This window comes from Aulonocara sp. 'chitande type north' Nkhata Bay, linkage group LG12 (assembly GCF_057382095.1).
Source record: "Aulonocara sp. 'chitande type north' Nkhata Bay isolate Kocher_YH1m ecotype deep benthic linkage group LG12, A_spYH_male_GT1.1, whole genome shotgun sequence".
Classification (NCBI taxonomy): Eukaryota; Metazoa; Chordata; class Actinopteri; order Cichliformes; family Cichlidae; genus Aulonocara; species Aulonocara sp. 'chitande type north' Nkhata Bay.
The window spans coordinates 39,023,209-39,044,202 of NC_141355.1; the positions used below are offsets into that span (position 1 = coordinate 39,023,209).

Below are 20,994 nucleotides of genomic sequence, written 5' to 3' on the forward strand. Positions count from 1 at the left end.
ATTTCCCCTTGTGGGACAATTAAAGGACTATTCTATTCTATATTTCATGAATAACGTTTAAGAATGAGTTCTCTGAAAATGGAAGCACTCCATAGTGCAAAGCATCAACTAATGAAGCAACGTGTTGCTTCACACCAAGGTCCTGAGCATGCAGTTGCTATTCTATTCTTTTGGAATCTGCATGTTTTTACTTTTTTCACATTAAAAAGCTGCTGGATTTATTAAACAGGCTCAGCATCAGTTTGCGACTTAGTGGTGAAGAGGAGTATTTTTGCAGCTGGGTTTGGCATATGTATCTTTAAGATTTTCACTTTCAGGAGAAAAATATTTAAATGAGTAAGGCAAATGTGAATTGAAAAGATTGTGGCACACAATTTACTGTGAATTGCATGAAATCTAACACTAAAAAAAATCATGTGTTATGCCTTATGAGTATGTAATCTGCACAGTGCCAAAACTTTGGTTTTGTCCTGAAACTCTTCCTGCGTAGTGCTCAAAGGTGAGCCCACTTACTGGCCCTCAATAACACTGTTTTCATGAAATAGAGCAGAAATGAACTCAAATGAGCTTCTTTTTCTTGGCTCTGTTTGTGCTGACACAGCTCTCCTCTGGATAAATCTGCAGCTGAGTCTTGGGCCTTCAGAACCCTTTGCACAGTGTTCTGTGATTTCTATCAGAAAAGTTATACTGTAACTGACTGCATCTTTGTATATAATTTACAGCGCATTGTTGGATTATCCTGCAATTGTGGCATCCCAATAATTTGCCCTGTTCCAATCTGTCCCATAGCATATAAACAAATAAACAAATCTTATTTTCTTATATTTACCTGCTGTGTAGCTCTTTTCTTTCCTTTCTCTTCCTGTTCAGGATTTATGTGACTGCACTAAAATTTCCTCCATCCATCACTTATTCTAGCTGACCTGCACTAAAATAAAAATAATCCTAAAGCAAAGGACATTACTAATGAACACTGATTATACAGAACAATAAACACACATTTCTTAGTTAATAAAGATCACCTTCTTGAGCTTATATAGTGTTCTAGCTTCTTCAGCATTTATTCTGCAGTGTGACGTTCAGAGTCCAGCTGAGAGTTTAACAGACTGTTGTTAAAACATACAAATATATCAGCAGTTTATGGGTGAAACGGAAAATGCAGTTACAATTTACATGATCACCACAGCTTTCTTTATTATGTCCATGGCTTTTATGAATGGTCGGATTACCAATCCGAATTGCAGTCAGCAATGAATTATGGGACGGCATTTTCTCTTCCCCTTACATAAAGGATGTATCCTACGCGAAAGGAAGCAATAAAGGAAGCATTGAAGCTCCTTTCTTTAGTGCTTGGAGAATTGGAACAGCTCTTACTATATCCACCTCGCAGATACTTCCGCGTCATGTCTCGCCTCCCTAAGCAAATTGGAACGCACCACTGGTCAGTTAAATACTTTCACTTTCATTAGCGTGTTGGCGCAGTAATAAATTCCGCCGTCGAATAAATTCAAAATTAACGTTTTTAAACCAAAAAGAAATATATAGAGGAAAAGATGGACGCAGTCAGTGCGTTGGCTATATGGACTTAATGACTGGCAGCACGAGAGGACAAACCTGGAAGACAAATTATTCTCACGAGTGTCGGGTGAGTTTGCGTTCAAGCCTTTTCTGCTAATAAAACAGTGAATGTGCTGCAAACAGCTTCGTTAAACCAAGACAGAAAAAAGCTTCTCTCTCACACTGAACTCCAGATTTTAATTAGTTTTTTTAACTTCAGGTTTAGTTTGAGTTCAGGTTGAGGACAGATTTCACGCAGAAATGGTGTAGAAGAATAGTGCTGTTTGCTCTTTTTTTCCAAGGTTACTACTGCACATATTACTCAACTGTATCTGAGCAAATTGATCAAGTTAGTCTTAATCTTTCCATTTAGTTTATTTAATTTCCTTACTGGAAATTAACCGACATGTTAGCTTTCAGGATGTATACCAGCCACAATTAGTGACCAGGCCTCACTGCTACCATCAGCTGTGAGGAAGTGAGAAAGGTAACATTAATGTTGTAAGAAAATAGATGGGAGAGATTCGAGGATAAAGGTAAAAACGAATGGCTATTTTTATCACGGGGGGGGGGTGAGAGGAAAAAACAGGAGAAAGGTGGGGGAAAATTCAAGATTTGCAGGGGGCCCAGTGGGGAGCAGCAGGGAAGGGATTAGCTGTTGCTAACAGCTAGCTTTTAATTTTAATATCTAGGGCAGATGCACCTGGGGTGCTGGGCTGCACTTCCGCCCACTCCTGAAATCTAACAGGGAGGCGAACCAAGTAAAACTGCATTTTCTTTGCCCCTGGACTACCTGTATATGCAGGGATTTCATATTTGTCATTGTGTCACCATCCCTGGGACCTTTGCACTTACATGCCAGTTACAACTTATGGCTCTTATCTGATTTTCATGAATTTCTTTGGGATAGTTGCTTCCTCCCTCTAACTTTGATGCCATCTCTCCCCCATTTTTTTCTTTATTTATATAGCTAGTGTAAGATTTACACCTTAATCTAAGGCACTTCTGATATTTCTGAATCATATTAACTGGAGCTTTATTGCAGTACTCTTGGGTGACTTCTGGGCACGTTTCTAATACAGATACACTGCTTTAACTTAAATGAGGACAATCAATGGGAAACCTTCCAGAGAGAACAGATAAATACATTGAATCCTCTGATTATTAACCCTTTAAGACCTACCATAGAACCAAGTCCGCCAGAGCTTATATTATATTTTTACATGCTGTGGAGCCATTTTTGGGAGCATTTCAAGTTGCTATACATCAATACAACCATTACAGCCCAGATTTTAATAATATGTATTCATTAAGTGCATAGTAATTACATAAATTGCAAAAAAGTGCAATAAACTACAAAAAAATTGAAAATCGTTTTTGATTTTTTAACATATATTTCTAGTTAGAGAAATTTAAGAGTCTTATCCCTCAAAACTGTAAATACAAAAAAGTTGCACAAAATAGTTTCCCACCACAGGAAATTTATTTTGAGTGTCTTCATAGTTTTATTTTTGAAATACACCAATTTTTATACACTGCAGGAAAAACGAAAATAAATATTATACTGCAAATTTGCAAAAAAGCAGCATATGCATCAAAATAAACTATTTCCAGCAGTGCAATATGAGTCCTAAGCATCCCAGAAACGACACAGAAAGTCATAAAGTCAAAGATAACTTTTAAAAAGAGCAGTATAGGCCCTGAGGCCCTGATCGCAAAAAAGACTACATTTCCGCGAAAATGACGTCACTTCCGGTTTCGGCCAGGTAATGGCGGAAATGCAAAAGTTCGCGCTGATGTCTATTCCAACGTAGGAAGTGTTTTGAACAGCTGATCGGATCGGCAAAGCGTGTTTCTGGAATATTATGTTTTTGTTCCTGCAAGCGCTTTTTATGCAGTTTTTGCAAAGCTTTATGTGGAAGGAAACCGTGACCTAGGACAAGCTGATGGCACAATATGTAAGTACAACTCCTCCGGTTTCATATGCAAAAAAAATTTTTGCGCTAGCTTACGTGGTTGCAGTGCTACTGGGATTTAAAAATAGTTACGCATAACAGAGCGTGCCCGCTCCGATCGGCTCTAAAGGGTTAAAGAGCTGCTTGTGTTAAGGTGTACTTCATGATATTAGGATAGACTTCTCATCTTAGTCCTGATTTTGATTGATATTTGTTCCATATTTCTAGATCTTAGACATATTGATGTAGTACCAGAGTACAGTTTCGTCACTGATCTCGAGGGTAGATTTATCTTAAATACATTACATGCCTCCATTTAAAAATTACAAAACATATGAAACTATAGTCATCAGTACACCTGACTCTTATGACTTTTAGGGACATTTCTAACACACAACCACTCTACTTTAACATAAATGAGGACGTTCAATGGGAAACTTTCCTTAGGGAACTGGTAAATACAATGAAGTCTGCGTTGACAGAACATCGCTAGTGCACCATGTGTCATTAACCCCACAAGTGTTTCCCATGGCACCTTCATTTCAGTTAGACATTTGGAAACCTCTCCAAATATTTCCTTCCTTGTGCCATGCATTGATTTTAATCCTAAAAGTTCCTTCATAACACCGAGATTTGAGTCTATTCCACGGTTGAAGACTGAAAGCTGAATAGTATCAGAGGCTTCGCTGCTCTCCATAATTAACCTTAGTGTGTGAAGAGGACTCTCTCTTACATTATACATGCTTCCCTTAAGCAGTATCATCAGAAGACATAGTATACATCAGGGGTCGGAAACCTTTCTGATGATGAGTGCCATCTAAAATGTGCCATATGATTGCTAAGCAATAAATTTAATAACGCTCTATATTAACAGTTACACACTATATGGAACCACTTTATAGAATTATACTTGTTCACAGATGTTGGCAGCTGTCAGCGAATAGTTATCAGCTATTTGGAAACAAAAAAAAGACTTTTTATCCATAACAGCAAATGAACTGTATAAGAGAAAATGCAAATGCTATTTATGGTCTCCTCACAACAATGATAAGAAAAATAAACTGGGCCAATATGGCATGTTTGTTAATACAGAGACACACATGTTAATGTGATCTCTGGGCTCCCACAAAGAGACACAGGTCTCCGAGTGTCCAGCATTCAGAGGCTACCTGAGGACTCATGTGAGAGAAAATCTGCTCACACAGACATGTAGAGCCAAATACTGTCAATAAGGCCTCTGCAATGTTCTGAAGACAGTTAAACCTGTCAGGTAGTGATGTCCAGCAGGTGAAAATGCAGCTCCATGAACACGCACAGCTGTGGATTCCAGCTGCGTTTGTATTTCGGCAAACTTTGACCCCCACAGAGTCGAGCTTTTCAGTTCAATCAGCTGCATTTCGATGTCGTCTGTGTCCAGCCAGTTAAAGAGAGACAAATCAGCTGCTCATTAAACCTTTCTGGTTGATCAGAAAAGAAAACATTGGTCCATACACTTGACAGTGATGTACAATCTTGTTGGTATATGTATGATTTCTATACATTTTACATCAGATAAAAACTTTGTTTGTAAGACTCAGATAATTAAAAGCGAGACATTTTATATGAGAATAAGAAAGTATTTCTTTATGCCCCCCTCTCCCTGTTAATGCCCTACCTAGCCCCCTGGCAAAACTTTGCTAGACCCGCCCCTGCACAGTTGCCAGCTGTCAGCTACTTAGAAAAGGATCCTGGTGTTATTTGTCTCTCAGAAACAGTTCATAACTTCCCTTCAACTCATTCATGTCACCTAAAAGGTAAACCTGTTTCTCCATCACAGCTCTGATGATTCAGTAAGGACATCTCCTGGTTTCATCTTCATGTTTCCCTCTCACCAGATAACCAAACCGATATCATGACCAGTAGGGCTGCCACAAACGATTATTTTGATAGTCGACTAGTCACAGATTATTTTTGCGATTAGTCGACTAATCAGATCATCATCCATTGGACGTAAAACTACAGCTTATTGCACCAGCAGCATCTGCTCTTATATAACTATCATTAGCTTACAGCTTGAAGTGTTTAAGGTCTGTGCTAACTAAACATAAAGACAAGATGATAGTTTATTAAATTTTAATGAAATTTGCAGATTGTTTCGGTGAAGTTTAATAAACTCCTTGCTATCTAAAATATAACGGGGCACAGGGAGTATATTCTGGAGCATCTCACACTTCTGATAATCAGCTGTCTGCTTGACGTTTATTCAGCTGTGTAACAACTATAACTTTAATCTCAGCCAAACCGATTTACTCAGGAACAAATAAAATACAAAAAAAAGCCAAACAATAACATTTTTAAGTTATCTATGGCTACGTTCACTCTGCAGGTCTTAATGCTCAAATCCGATTTTTTTGATCAAATCCGATTTTTTTTTTTTTTTTGGTGTCTGCTTGTTAACACTACAAATAAAATGCGACAGCAAACACGCTCTAGTGTGAACGCTCAAAGCGGCCTGCATGCGCAAAAGAAGACTTCACACACAACGCGCTCTGCTTAGACCCAGAACAAACAGTATTGTTTGACTGATGGCCCTTAATGTAAAGACTATGGACTTTACGTTTTCCAATTTTTGCTTTAAGTTATTTTGTTATTTACATAATAATGTAAATAACCTAATAATGATCCTTATTGCTGTTTTAGAGGAGCGGTGCTTCAAAGGATAGCTGCAGATTTCTGTCAGAATCTGCAGATTATGCAGTACAAATAAAATGTTAACGTTTCTCCAACGTTGTCTTCCCAACAGTTTCACTGACATCTACACCGGATGGCCAGGAAGTGTTCGCGATGTCTTATTGGGCGCTTCTCCGGCGCTGATAATTGGCGTCTGTCTTGTGTCAGTGACGTAAAAGACGGATTTAATGCGACATGACCGTTCAAACAGCAGTCGCTTTCTGAAACATTGGATATGTATCGGATTCAGCACCATATACGAAAGTGACCCAGATCAGATTTGAAAATATCGGATTTGTGCCGTTCACACTGTCATAGCATGATCGGATATGGGTCGCATAGGGTCAAAAAAATCGGATTTGATGCGCTTTCGCCTGCAGTGTGAACGTAGCCTAAGTGACTTATATATCATGTTTAACCTGAGTAGCGAAAGACGGCGGTGGGTTTGAAAACGATTTACCGGGAGTCCGGTGTTCTCACGGCTCTAGTTAGCCTTGCCCCCGCCTAGCTAACGAGCTAGTGGGTAACAGATGTCTCCGAAAACGTCGGAGCGCTTTTGAAAATATGTGGTGTCCTGATAAACTGAGCAGATATTTGAGGTTTACACAGCTACATTCTCGCCTGAAAATATGTTAAACGTTTATTTTGTGACCCAGAAAGAATAATAAGAGTAATATTAAAACTAGCTAGCTGCCGCCATTGTTGGAAACTGAGCAGGGCCGCGCTATGAATTCTGGGACACAGCTTCTTCTTCTTCGGGGTTTAACGGCAGCTGGCATCCTTGTACATGCAGTGCTGCCATCTTCTGTTTCAGTCTGTTATTACACTCTTAAATCCTGCTACTTATTCCTGCGTCTTTTGGGATCTTACAAAGCTTCAAACGACACGTCGACTATTAAATCAGTCGTCGACGATTTTGATAGTCGACGTAATCGTGACTAATCGACTAATCGTGGCAGCCCTAATGACCAGCAGCTTTACAGCTGTGGCTGCAGCAAACATCAGCTGATACTAGAAAGTAATATTAAATAAATTCTAACAACAGCTGATCAAGCTTAAACGTGCTGCTGTTGTTTAGTGTGACATCCGCTGGTTTCCTCTTTCTGGCGCAAAGTGGGCGATAAACAAACAAGAGAGAAAAGCCGATCAGCTGATCATTGATCAGTTTCATGATTGAAGCTGCAACAGGAAAGGGAGGTGAGAGAATGAGAGGAGAAGAGGCAGCTGCAGTGTAAAGACAGAATAACTCCAGCTTTGTCTTTTTCCATTCTAGCTGAAGTACGGAACAAACTGCGTTCCTTTTCAGCTCAATACGAAACGCGTGATATTTTCTGTGGGACGGTTAAATTTTTTACGGGACTGTTGGCAACTCTACTAACCTTATGAATTAAATAAAGTTCACTATCAGTAACATCATAGCACCCACCCAGCTGTATAGAAACTCCGTCATGCTAGCTAGTAGCAGTACGAGTTATTGTAACTGACTGTAAAAAGTCAGCACAACGAGAATAAACTCCACCTAAACTTGGTTTGTATCTGACCCAGTTAGACTGCAGGTCATAACTTCTTACCTGAAATTCAGTTCACCTGACACTCGGACTGGCGGCCGCCTCAGCCACGGGGTGGCTGTAGCTCAGGTCATCTACTGATCGGAAGGTTGATGGTTTGATTCCTGGCTTCCCCTAGCCTGCATGCCAAATATCCTTGGAAATAATCTTGGGCAAGATACTAACCCCAAATTGCTCTCCGATGCATCCATCGGAGTATGAATGTTTGTGAATGTTAGCTAGAAAGCACTTAGACAAAAATGTGCTGGTGTGAATGGGAGAATGCACAAGCTTTGAGTGCTCAGAACAGTAGAAAAGCACTATACAGGGAGTGCAGAATTATTAGGCAAGTTGTATTTTTGAGGAATAATTTTATTATTGAACAACAACCATGTTCTCAATGAACCCAAAAAACTCATTAATATCAAAGCTGAATGTTTTTGGAAGTAGTTTTTAGTTTGTTTTTAGTTTTAGCTATTTTAGGGGGATATCTGTGTGTGCAGGTGACTATTACTGTGCATAATTATTAGGCAACTTAACAAAAAACAAATATATACCCATTTCAATTATTTATTTTTACCAGTGAAACCAATATAACATCTCCACATTCACAAATATACATTTCTGACATTCAAAAGCAAAACAACAACAAATCAGCGACCAATATAGCCACCTTTCTTTGCAAGGACACTCAAAAGCCTGCCATCCATGGATTCTGTCAGTGTTTTGATCTGTTCACCATCAATATTGCGTGCAGCAGCAACCACAGCCTCCCAGACACCGTTCAGTAGTGATGTGCGATACCACTGATTTCCTTTCCGATCCGATACCAAGTAATATTCAGGGTGGTATCGGCGATACTGATCCGATACCGATACTTTGTACAAAAACTTATTTTATTTATTGTATCTCAAATTATAGCATCATAATGATTACAGGACATCAGATTACTTGTTCTTATCACTTAATAATGCAGGGTTCATCATATAGAAATAAAAAAAATGAAGTTGTGCTATTTGAACACCTTGCCTGCCTGCAGCACTAAAGGACTCTGTGAGAGACGTCTGTCTCACCCTAGCAGCACCTGTCCCTCTCCTCCTCTTCAGTTCGCCTCAACATACGCTCGTCATATTCTGTGATATGATTTACTTTGAGGTGTTTGACAAGGTTAGTGATGTTGCCACAACCATACATGCCAACCTTCCCAATTTTTCCGAGAGAATACCGAATTTCAGTGCCCTCCCGAAAATCTCCCGGAGCCACCATTCTCCCGAATTTCGCCCGATTTTCTAGGACAACAAAATTGAAAAACCATATCGCAGCCAATTCCAGTTTCCAACAATGGCAGCAGCAACTTAGTTTTAATATTACTCTTATTTCTCTTTCTGGGTCGCAAAAAAACTTTTAACATATTTTCAGGTGAGAATGTAGCTGTGCAAACTTCAAATATCTGAGCCGACACATCGTCTTCAAACCCCCGCGGTCTTTCACTACTCGGGTTAAACATGATATATAAGTCACTTTGATAACTTAAAAATGTTATTGTTTGGCTTTTTCAGTGTTTTATTTGTTCGTGAGTAAATCGGTTTGGCTGAGATTAAAGTTATTAGATTTGATTAAATTAAATTTGACTTCATTAATCCTTCGGATGGGTTCCTCCGGGGTTTTCACACAGCTGAATAAACGTCAAACAGAAAATGGTTAAACAGAAGTGTGAGACGGTCGAGAGTTTACGTCAGTGCCGGTTATATTTTAGACAGCAAGGAGCAGACAGCAGAGTTTCACTCCACCGAGGGAGCTCGTGATGTACTACCCAGCTTTCTTTAGACCGCGAAGGCCGGGTCCTCAGGTGGAAGCAGCCTCTGAATTTGGACACCCCCGCTGTTTCCGGGCCGGCCAATAATAACGGTGACATTTAACGTATTTTATCCGATAAATAAACCCTGTAAAATGTATTTACCCCCCCCCAACAGCCCTTTTGAATGTCTCCCTAGTATGGCCACAACACCTCACTCTTGGAGCACTTTTTTGCCACATGTATTGCAAACCACGTCTCAGCTGTTTGTGGAGGTAAAATACGTCCACACATGACTTCAATTATGCTCAGCCATTGTTGTGAGTGCACGCGCCAAGGGGCTGCGAGACTTTTATACACCCGTATTTCGCACATGACTATGAAAGGCGGAAGAGGAAGTAGTTCCTTTGAATGTAGACAATCCGAATGTTATAGTTTCTTTCCACTGTGTTCCTGTTAATGATAAACTACAAATTTACTCTAAATTACTAAAATATCGATATTTTAATGTGAGATTCGATTCTAGAACATAAATGATTGGTATCGGAGGAATCGATATTTCAGGATCGATCCACACATCACTACCGTTCAGAGAGGTGTACTGTTTTCTCTCCTTGTAAATCTCACATTTGATGATGGACCACAGGTTCTCAATGGGGTTCAGATCAGGTGAACAAGGAGGCCATGTCATTAGTTTTTCTTCTTTTATACCCTTTCTTGCAGCCACGCTGTGGAGTACTTGGACGCGTGTGATGGAGCATTGTCCTGCATGAAAATCATGTTTTTCTTGAAGGATGCAGACTTCTTCCTGTACCACTGCTTGAAGAAGGTGTCTTCCAGAAACTGGCAGTAGGACTGGGAGTTGAGCTTGACTCCATCCTCAACCCGAAAAGGCCCCACAAGCTCATCTTTGATGATACCAGCCCAAACCAGTACTCCACCTCCACCTTGCTGGCGTCTGAGTGGGACTGGAGCTCTCTGCCCTTTACCAATCCAGCCACGGGCCCATCCATCTGGCCCATCAAGACTCACTCTCATTTCATCAGTCCATAAAACCTTAGAAAAACCAGTCTTGAGATATTTCTTGGCCCAGTCTTGACGTTTCAGCTTGTGTGTCTTGTTCAGTGGTGGTCGTCTTTCAGCCTTTCTTACCTTGGCCATGTCTCTGAGTATTGCACACCTTGTGCTTTTGGGCACTCCAGTGATGTTGCAGCTCTGAAATATGGCCAAACTGGTGGCAAGTGGCATCTTGGCAGCTGCACGCTTGACTTTTCTCAGTTCATGGGCAGTTATTTGGCGCCTTGGTTTTTCCACACGCTTCTTGCGACCCTGTTGAATATTTTGAATGAAACGCTTGATCAAGGTCAAGGTTCAAGGTCAAGGTTCTTTATTTGTCACATGCATAGTTATACAAGTATAACACACAGTGAAATGTAACCTGATTGTTTGATGATCACGCTTCAGAAACTTTGCAATTTTGAGACTGCTGCATCCCTCTGCAAGATATCTCACTATTTTTGACTTTTCTGAGCCTGTCAAGTCCTTCTTTTGACCCATTTTGCCAAAGGAAAGGATGTTGCCTAATAATTATGCACACCTGATATAGGGTGTTGATGTCATTAGACCACACCCCTTCTCATTACAGAGATGCACATCAACTAATATGCTTAATTGGTAGTAGGCTTTCGAGCCTATACAGCTTGGAGTAAGACAACATGCATGAAGAGGATGATGTGGACAAAATACTCATTTGCCTAATAATTCTGCACTCCCTGTATAAGAACCTGTCCATTTACCATTTACTCAGGTCTCGCCTCCTCCTGCCTCCCCTTTCCCTCATCCACCTGCTGGCCTCTGTGGAAGCTCCACCATAGCCACCACCAAACAACGGAGTTATTTTTACACATCGGCCAACAACTGGCTAATTCACCACCTTTCATTGCTTATACTGTTACAAGAAAAACATCGGCCCATAAAAGCGAAAAATGACCAAATCACCGATGGCCAGTCCAGCTATGGTCGTGAAATCAGTTAACCCTTCGCGTGCCAGCCGTGGCACATGTTTGATTGATCTATGTAATTATTGTTTTTTTTATTATTATTTTTATTTTAAGTTGTTACAAATTGGACAGACAATTAGACAGAAAAGGAGAAAAAGAAAGAAAGGGAGAAAGAAAACAGAGGGGAAGGGAGGACAGTAATAGAAGACACTGAGATAATCAGTTGGATCACCTGTTAAAAGAAGAAAAGAGCAAACAAACTACAACAGAACAACTCAATATAGAAACAACAACCTAGATACATATAAGTAACAGTAAATATTTAATGTTATTGAGCAGCACGCAAGACTGACAGCGCACAGTGTGCTTTAAGATAGCAGGCAAGGAAGATATAGTTTATGTCTGTGAGCACCTGTGTGCGGGCTAAGTTCAAAAGGTTTCTCCATGTAACGGTCTGCTAGAGGGTGTGGGGAGCCATAGCCCCGCCCCCAGAACATGAACCAGACATGGAGGAGACCCAGGGGCAAACATCTAGAGGCCCCCCAGAGTCCAAAAGCCCAAGGAGGACAACTGCAGGGGCAGTCGTGCCACCTACCTAAAAAAAGAGCTGAGGAGAGCCCCAGATGTGGGGTGACCCATCAGCCACGGTGCAGAAGCCAGAGGGCTGTGGTGACGAGCCCACAGGCCCTGCCAGCAGCCAGTCGCGCCAAAGCGAATCCACTCCCAGAGGCTTGAGGTCCGAGGGCACCCCACCCCTCAGAGGGGGCCCGACCGGGCTACGGGCGCCGGGCCCCGCTAAGCAGCTGCCGGGAGTTAGCCGGGTGCATACCTGAGCGCCCAGCCCCGGACACTGAGAACCACCAACGCACCGACACTTGAGGGCATCAGCTACCGGCAGGGAGTGTGGTGGGTGGAGACAGGCCTCCACTGGGGGGGCCTGAGATATTCCCAGAGCAGTGGAGACTCGACATGACACATAGACACAGACAAAATGGCACAGATAGTTGAGAGAAAAAAAATTGAGAGGTGGGAACTGGCCCCAGACATTACATTGGATATACAAACAGTACTCTGACCGTGGCTCAGGGGGTTGGGAAGCACATCTGTAACTGGAAGGTCGCCGGTTCGATCCCCGGGCTCTCTGTCCTGTCCGTTGTGTCCTTGGGCAAGACACTTTACCCTACCGCCTACTGTTGTTGGCCAGAGGGGCCGATGGCGTGATATGGCAGCCTCGCTTCTGTCAACTATAGCTGCCTCCACCAGTGTGTGAGAGTGAATGAATAGTGGCATTGTAAAGCGCTTTGGGTGCCTTGAAAAGTGCTATATTAATGCAATCCATTATTATTATTATTACTCTGGACGCCGTATATCATGCCCACCCCCAAAGCCCTATAAGTAAGTGTTATGAGGGTGTGAGTAAAGTGGATGTCTAGGTTGCAGAATAAAATTGAGGCACAGGTAGCCAGAAGGGGACAGAGGGGGAATGCCTCCTCTACACAAGAACTTTCCTTTTTGCTAAAGCATAGAGTTGGATCAGGTGACCCTGAACCCTTCCATACTTATCCTCCAACAGATGTATTCTGCTGGGGCTTGTGAATGTTTCTTCAGTCACTTCCCCTAACCACCTGTTTATACACCACACTGCATTTAACATAGCACCAACATATGGGTCCTACATCTTACATTCATTGTATCTCTTTCCAACAGTTACTGAGGTCAACAGTTGAATAACAGTGACAATATGGCAGAATCATTTGGTGAGTCAAGTCACAGTTTGTCACACGTCAAGTAATTGTCAGTTACTTTCTTTTGCTAGCAGTTTTCCACAATAATTGAACAATTTCTCAGTTTCTCCTGATTTAAGACAGGAACAAAGACACGAAAAGACATTACTATAGGTTAATATTGAGCAGCAAGTGATGTACCAAATAAACTTTATATGTGCACACTGATGTAATGCTCTATCAATTCAGTGCAAAATTTGCAGGCACCATTCATGCAGGGACAGGTAAAGATATATGAGTAAGTGAATCAAGTCTGGGCTACTCTAAAGAAAACATGTACCAGAGTGAAGATGTTTGCTATCCAGCTTATACTGGTTCATGATACACAATGTTCAGACACAAAATCTTTCAGACAAAGTCATTTGAATGACTTTAGTTAACTAGTTTACATTCTATGTGTTACGTAGGATACCTTAATGATGTATTTCACAAAAAAATATTATTTTTTTTCTAAAACTTTGAGCTCCTGACCCTAGTTGTGCTTTCAGCTGTAAAGAAGTGCTTTTCTTATCTGCATATAGCTGTAGTTGCTGTCACATAACACCCTAATAATAGTAATAATATTAGTAATAATAGTAATACACAATAATTATCTTTATTTTTTCTGTTGTAGTCAAACAAGGCACTTTTTCTAAAAGGCGCAAAGGCAGCTATGGACTTCTACCACCTAACAGTAAGTTTTTGAAGAAAAGATTGTGATTGACATAATTTTTTAAAGTGGACAGAAACACTTAATCTATAAAGGCTCATTTGCATTATGGAGCCCTGCTCTAAAAACAATATAGATGTAACTCTATGTAGCTGGATTTCAGAACAGTACTGTCATCGGGTTGGTTGGCTAATAGACTTACATTAGTTATTGTTAGCTAACTTGTAAGAGAACAAATAACTCAGAGGAAAATAAGGACACTAAAACCTTTCATGTTAAAGCTGAGAATATACTGTCCACTTTCACTCTCTGTCTCTTTAGCAGTAAGTGGCTCTATGTTGTTTGCTGCACTGAAACAGGAAAACCCAGCTATTGGCTTTAATGTTCAGTTTTGTAAGGCACTTTATAAATAAGAGCAGAGTGGAGAAGTGCCTGTTTGAGACAGCTGGTTCACTGGATTGACAGAAACAAATTTTTCCTCCCTGGCCGAGTGCACTGACCGGTGCAATCAGCACTATTTTATCCATTAAAATAGTTTTTCTTTTCCCAAGCAGTTTACAACATAACAGCTCACTATGTGCACATCACAACCACAAACATAAGTATGTTTCATACACAAGGATGCTTTAGCATACAAAAAACAATTTTTACCTACTTTTTAAAAAATTTCTCAAGATTCAAGAAGTTTATTGTCATGTACACTGCAGAACACACGTGGTTACTCAAAGCAATTAAATTCTTACTTTGCAGGTTCCCTTCACACAATATATATAAACAAACAACCAACAAAAATAAAGAATAAACTTAACTCTGATATAGAAAATAATTTTAAAAAGCAAAACAAGTGCTTTTGCAGCACTTGTAGCTTATGTGTGGGTGTAATCAGAATTTAAAGTGCAACACTGTCACAGTGGTAATACATACAGAGTATGCAATAAAATAAATTGTTTATATTGTATGAAGTTGTGTTATGTCATATATAAATGTACAAAATTGCAAATTTACAGATGGAAGATAATTACAGTTCAGCAATTAGTCATTGATTCAGTAGGCTGATGGCCTTACGTCAGTTACAGCACATAGCATTCAGGTACCAACAGTCATTCCTCTTCATCACATAGATGAAATTGAAAAATTTAAAAGACCTTAATTTGTTTTTCAGACCTGAAAAATAATTTCTCTATCCAACAATTTCTTTTTACTGAAGTTTCTTTGGCTGAAGGGCCTGTAACGTGGAAATTGATGTAAAAGATGTAAAAGAAATATATTTGTGTCTGCATTTGTTGTCATTTCAGTGTCTGAGCTCAGAGCTGTCCTGCTGGGGAACAGCTGGTCTGAGAGGAGCTCAGTGGGGAACGTTATACTGGGAGAGAACAAGTTCAACCCCGAGGAAGAACTGGACCGTTGTGTGAGAGCCAGTGGACGCATTCAAGGGAAAGAAATATTTCTCATCAATACACCAGATCTGCTTCATCCAACCATCTCTGAGGACAAAATAAAGGAACATGTGACCAACTGTGTGAGGCTCTCTGATCCTGGACCTCATGTGTTCCTGCTGGTTCTACAGCCTGAAGACTTCACTGAGCATCAAAAAACGAGACTCTGCAGAGTCCTGAACTTCTTCAGTGATCATTCCTTTGATCATTCACTGGTTCTGATATCACCACCCAGAGAGAGGCGTCTGGGTTTATGGCATAGTGTCATGTATCATACACATTTACAGGAAATGATCAGACGATGTAAAAACAAGTCATTGCAGATTGAAAACCTCAACATTGGGAAGTTGCTAGAAAACATAAAATGCATTGTAAAGAGGAACAATGGAAAACATGTCATCTATCATCACACCAGCGCTGATCAAAGGAAAGATGCTCCTGTTAATAGACATTATGCCAAATCTGCTGGTAAGTTTAAAACATTTTTTAAGATAATGTGGAAAAATAATTTTCTTAATATTATTTTAACATGTCAGGAGGCTTTCTCAAAACGATTTTAAAAAAAGACAGAAGTCACTGACTAGACAGGATAAAAGTCAGCATAATTTCTGAACTGTTATTTTTATGGCTGAGGTCTATTTACATTGAAGGAACCTAAAAAAAATCAAGCTTAAGTTTAGAAATTTGGGTCACGCAGAGTAAACTATCGAGAAAAGGAAATCTTTAAATGGGTTTCTTGCCTTTACATTGGGCAGCACTTGTCGTGTCAACGTGTTTAATTTTAATACAAAGCCAGAAAAAATAAGAATTTGTTATGAAACTCCATCTTTGTAACCCAGAAAGTACCAGAAGCAATATTTATGGAGCATTAATCAAAGAAATGAATGTATGACTAAAGATGTAATATCTAAAAAGTCCATTCAAGTTAAATGTTGTTCTGATGAGGACCTCATAATAGTTTTTTGTGTTGGAAAAGCATTTTAGGATCATGCTAACATCAGTCAGACTGCTTACAGGAATTTGTGAAAGTGTTTGTCTGTTTGTTCCTTTACAGGATGTGCACTCAGGATTATGCTCTTTGGAGGAAGCTCAACGAAGAAGACAGCACTATGTAACTTTATTGTGAAGAAAACAGGTTTTGATATGTCAAGATATTCTAACACAAGGCAAATTGTTCAGGGAGAGTGGAAAGGACAACCAGTTACAGTAGTGAAAACTCCTGACCTCTTTGGTAAGTCTCTGAAGGCCATGAATGAAGAGATGAGGAGCTGTGTGAGTCTCTGTCCTCCTGGACCAAATGTTCTGCTGCTGCTGGTGAAACCTTCTGAGTTCACTGAGGAGAACAGAAAAACTCTGAGGTTCATCCTGAGTTTGTTTGGTGACTACACCTTTAAACACTCGATGGTGATCATCACACATGTGGAGACAAGTTTTGCTCTTACATCACTCCTTAAAGATTGTGAAGGTCGACGTTACGACATGAATGAAAATGATCATGAACAGTTAATGGACAAGATTGAAAAAATAATACATCAGAACAAAGGAAAATTCCTCACAGTCACTGAAGAGTTTGACAGCAAGAGACCATCTTTAAACCTGGTTCTGTGTGGGAGGAGAGGAGCAGGGAAGACGTCAGCAGCCAAGGCCATTTTAGGTCAGACTGAGCTTCATTCAGCCTCCAACTCATCAGAGTGTGTTAAACATCAGGGAGAGGTGTGTGGACGTTGGGTTTCCCTGGTGGAGCTGCCTGCCTTGTATGGAAAACCTCAGGAGGCAGTGATGGAGGAATCACTCAGGTGTATCTCCCTCTGTGATCCTGAGGGTGTCCATGCCTTCATCCTGGTCCTACCTGTGGCTCCCCTCACTGATGAAGACAAGGGAGAGTTAGAGACCATCCAGAACACATTCAGCTCTCGAGTCAATGACTTCACCATGATTCTGTTCACTGTGGACTCAGATCCTACAGATACAGCTGTTGGTAACTTTATAAGACAAGACAAGGACATCCAGGAGCTCTGTCAGAGTTGGGGAGGAAGACATGTTGTTTTCAAGGGCAAGACACAGATTGCAGAGCTGTTGGAAACTGTGGAAATGATGAGAGCTGAAGGACCTAAATGCTTCACAATGGAAATGTTCAGCAAAGCACAGATTGAGAGGTTTATGATGCTTGATGCTGAACTGCAGGAAGTTAAACAAAAGAGTGAGGCTGGACCTGACGATGGAAATCAAAGTGAACAGTCCATCAGGATGGTGCTGCTCGGAAAAACTGGCAATGGAAAAAGTGCAACTGCAAACACCATTTTGCAGAGAAAGGAATTTTTATCCAAAGCCAGTGGGAAATCTGTGACCAGAGAATGTCAGAAAGCAGCAGGAGAGGTTGATGGATGTCCTGTTGTTGTGGTCGACACCCCCGGCTTGTTTGACACGACTCTGTCCAGTTATGAAGTTCGACAGGAGCTCCTGAACTGTATCAGCATGTTGTCTCCTGGACCTCACGTGTTCTTACTGGTGCTGCAGATCGGTCGATTTACAGAGGAGGAGAAAGAAACTGTGAAAAAGATCAAAGAGATTTTTGGAAAGAAGTCAGGAAACTTCATCATTGTTACCTTCACCAGAGGAGATGAGCTTGAAGACACATCCATTGAAAGTTACATAGAAGAAGACTGTCCTGATTTTGTAAAAACTCTGATTGATGACTGTGGAGGCAGATACCACGTCTTCAACAACAAAGATCCAAAAAACTGTAGACAAGTGTCAGACCTGCTGATGAAAATTGAAGCCATGTTGAAAGACAATGGTGGTGGATACTACACCACTGAGATGTTCCAAGAGGCTGAGGCAGCGATACAGAAGGAGATGGAGAGGCTGCTGAAAGAGAAGGATGAAGACATGAAGAGGGAGAGGGAGGAGCTTAAAAGGAAACATGAAGAAGAAATGCAAAAAGTAAAAAGACAAATGGAAGAACAGATCTCTAAATTTGAATCTGAGAAAGAGCAGAGTATGAATCAACTCAAAGAGATGGAGGAACGCATTAACCAGGAGCGAGAAGAGAGAGAGAGAGAACAGAAAATCAGAGAAGATGAAAACAGAAAGAGGAAAGAACAGGAAGAAACTCAACGAGAACAATGGAAACAAAAACTGGAAACTTTGGAGAAGCAAATAGAATCTGAATCAAAGGAAGAGCTCATCAGAGAGCTGGAGCAAAACAGAGAAGAAATGAGAAGAGAGAGAGAGGCCTGGGAGATGGAAAGGAAAGACTGGTGGGACAATAGGGATCAAGAAAGTAAACAGACACAAGAAGTGGAAGATATGAAAATGAAAAAGCTAAAAGAAAAATATGAAAAGGAAAAAGAAGATTATCAAATAAAAATAAAAGAACATTGCTTCCGCTTAATAGAGGAGGGAAAAAAGAGAACAGCATTAGAGAAGGACCACAAGAAAGAAATGAAACAAATGAAGCAGAAATATGAAGAAGAGTCCAGAAATCAAGCTCAAGAGCTCAATGAATTCAGAGAGAAATACACCAGGGACTTTGAATCTCTGATAGAGAAGTATAATGATGAGATAAGGGATTTGAAAGCAAAACTAATACCACAGCAAGATAGTCTCTCCAGCCACAAAGAAAAAAGTCTTAACAAACAATGGGAGGAAATGCAAAAAAAGCATGAAGAAGAAATAAAACAGTTAAAAAAGAAATACCAAAACAGGTGCATCATTTCCTGATAAAATTAAATGTATATTACTCAAGCCACAGGACTGTATGAGGCACTAATTTGCTACTTTTAATACTGTAAAAACAGCCAGTTGAAAAATTATGGCCAGAGTTTAAAATGTGTTTATGTAGTTTATTTACAGTGATTTTTGTTTAATGTGAGATAATATACATTTAAGTTTTATTGCAGTAGAATTGCTTTTTGTTTTGTACATTTAGTTTGTTTTTACTTTAATATACCACCTCAATTTAAACCTGAAGAAAAAAAAAACAAAAAACACGTTTGTGTCACGTGTATGCGTGTGTGTTATTTCAGCAATTTTTTTTTGGGGGGGGGGGTAGGTAAGAATATTTCTTTTGCCTGTTATGAACAGTATTTACCTTCAGATTTACTCTGGTCTGTATATGTGTGGTGCCACAGCTTCATTATGATCATTCAGGGTAAATATTTTTGTAAGAAAGTTACCTATTCTTTTGCTCTTTATTTAATAAAAACAATTTGCTGGTAAAGGTTACATGTTGTCCTATTATGTATTAATGTCTTAATTGATGTATTAATGCAGAGTGCCATTTGTATCGTTGATATTTCGTCGTATGATAATCTGACCATCAGGTATATGGCACACTATTTTTCTTTTCTTTTTTTTCTGTCCTGTGTGCCCAAAAATGCCCAACAAATGTACTTTCCCAACTGTGCCATTATGGTATTTGCTAAAATGGTCCACTTGATAGTTTGATTAGAACTTTTTTTTAAGATTGTTTATTTTGAGTTATTTCAATCACAACCGACAAGACCGACTTGATTTCATGTGGGTATCAGCACACACATAGATTCTGGGCAAACAAACTGGCAATGGAATCTGTCAATAAAGAAAACAAGGCACTGTCAAAGTCAGCGGAGAAAAAGCATAACAGGGAAAAAAATTAACTATGGCATCAGGATTGGGTTGATGCAACAAAAAGGAAGCACATATTATACAAAGGAAGATAAGAGAGATGAGGGTACTAACAGAAAGGAACAAGATCATCAGCAGACTCATTCATTTAAAGGCGCAGTTTTAATATGAGGAAGAATCCAAGTAGTGTCAAGAAAGAGAAACAGTGGAACATGACTTGATTTCGTGCAAAGAATACGGTGAAACAAGAAGAGAGCTTACTAGAAGGATGCAACTACTACAACTACAACTACTTTGATTACATATATAAGGTAACATATGATAACAGAATAATATCACAGATGCAAAACATAACAGACAAGTTTAATCTTGTCTGCTGTCTTTAAACACTTTGTTACTAGCAGCCTGTTACAAAAACACAGAAAATGTTTGAATCTATGGAGAAGCCACTGAATGAAAACTATTTGACAGGAATAAAAATGTGTTTGGAACCAACAAGATGACTCCCAAACAGTGACGGGAATAACAGCGTTAACGCCGTTAATTTTTTCAGTAACGAGTAAATTAACTAATTACTATTTCTATCGTTTCAATGCCATTACCGTTACTAACAAGAAAATGCGGTGCGGATGCATTCCTATTTTTCAACACACACACGGTTGAAGTCATCTTCCGCTTACTGGGAGGTAGGAGTAGGGATGGGTACCAGTATCCGGTGCCGTAATGCCACCGGATCTGACATTAACGGTAGTAACCAGACCGAAAAGCAGTGCACATTTCGGTGCTTTATTTCTGTGCTTTTTTTCCTGAGAGGTCATACACTTTGGATTCTAGCCAATCATTTTACCTTTGCAAGGATAGTAGGCGGGCCCAGGTACGTACGTTCTTTTAGAGCAGAGCTACAAATTAAAAATGCCCAAGGCGAAGCGTTCAAAGTCTGGCTGCAGCCTGCAA

The 20,994-nt window shown here is 40.1% G+C and overlaps 1 protein-coding gene and 1 pseudogene across 2 annotated transcripts in view; both read left to right on the plus strand.

Moving 5' to 3' along the window:
* LOC147318090 (uncharacterized) overlaps positions 1-20,994 on the plus strand; it is a 34,337-nt pseudogene that overhangs the window by 1,567 nt on the left and 11,776 nt on the right. The window contains exon 3 of the transcript XR_015124301.1: positions 1,546-1,645. The product of XR_015124301.1 is annotated as an uncharacterized LOC147318090 (transcript). The remainder of the gene's footprint in view (positions 1-1,545; positions 1,646-20,994) is intronic.
* LOC147318091 (GTPase IMAP family member 8-like) lies at positions 1,506-19,651 on the plus strand. Its single transcript, XM_086257738.1, has 5 exons — positions 1,506-1,645; positions 13,271-13,320; positions 13,961-14,020; positions 15,292-15,900; positions 16,487-19,651. The coding sequence occupies exons 2-5, from the start codon at positions 13,305-13,307 to the stop codon at positions 19,153-19,155; spliced, it is 3,354 nt and encodes a 1,117-aa protein (XP_086113864.1). The 5' UTR covers positions 1,506-1,645; positions 13,271-13,304; the 3' UTR covers positions 19,156-19,651.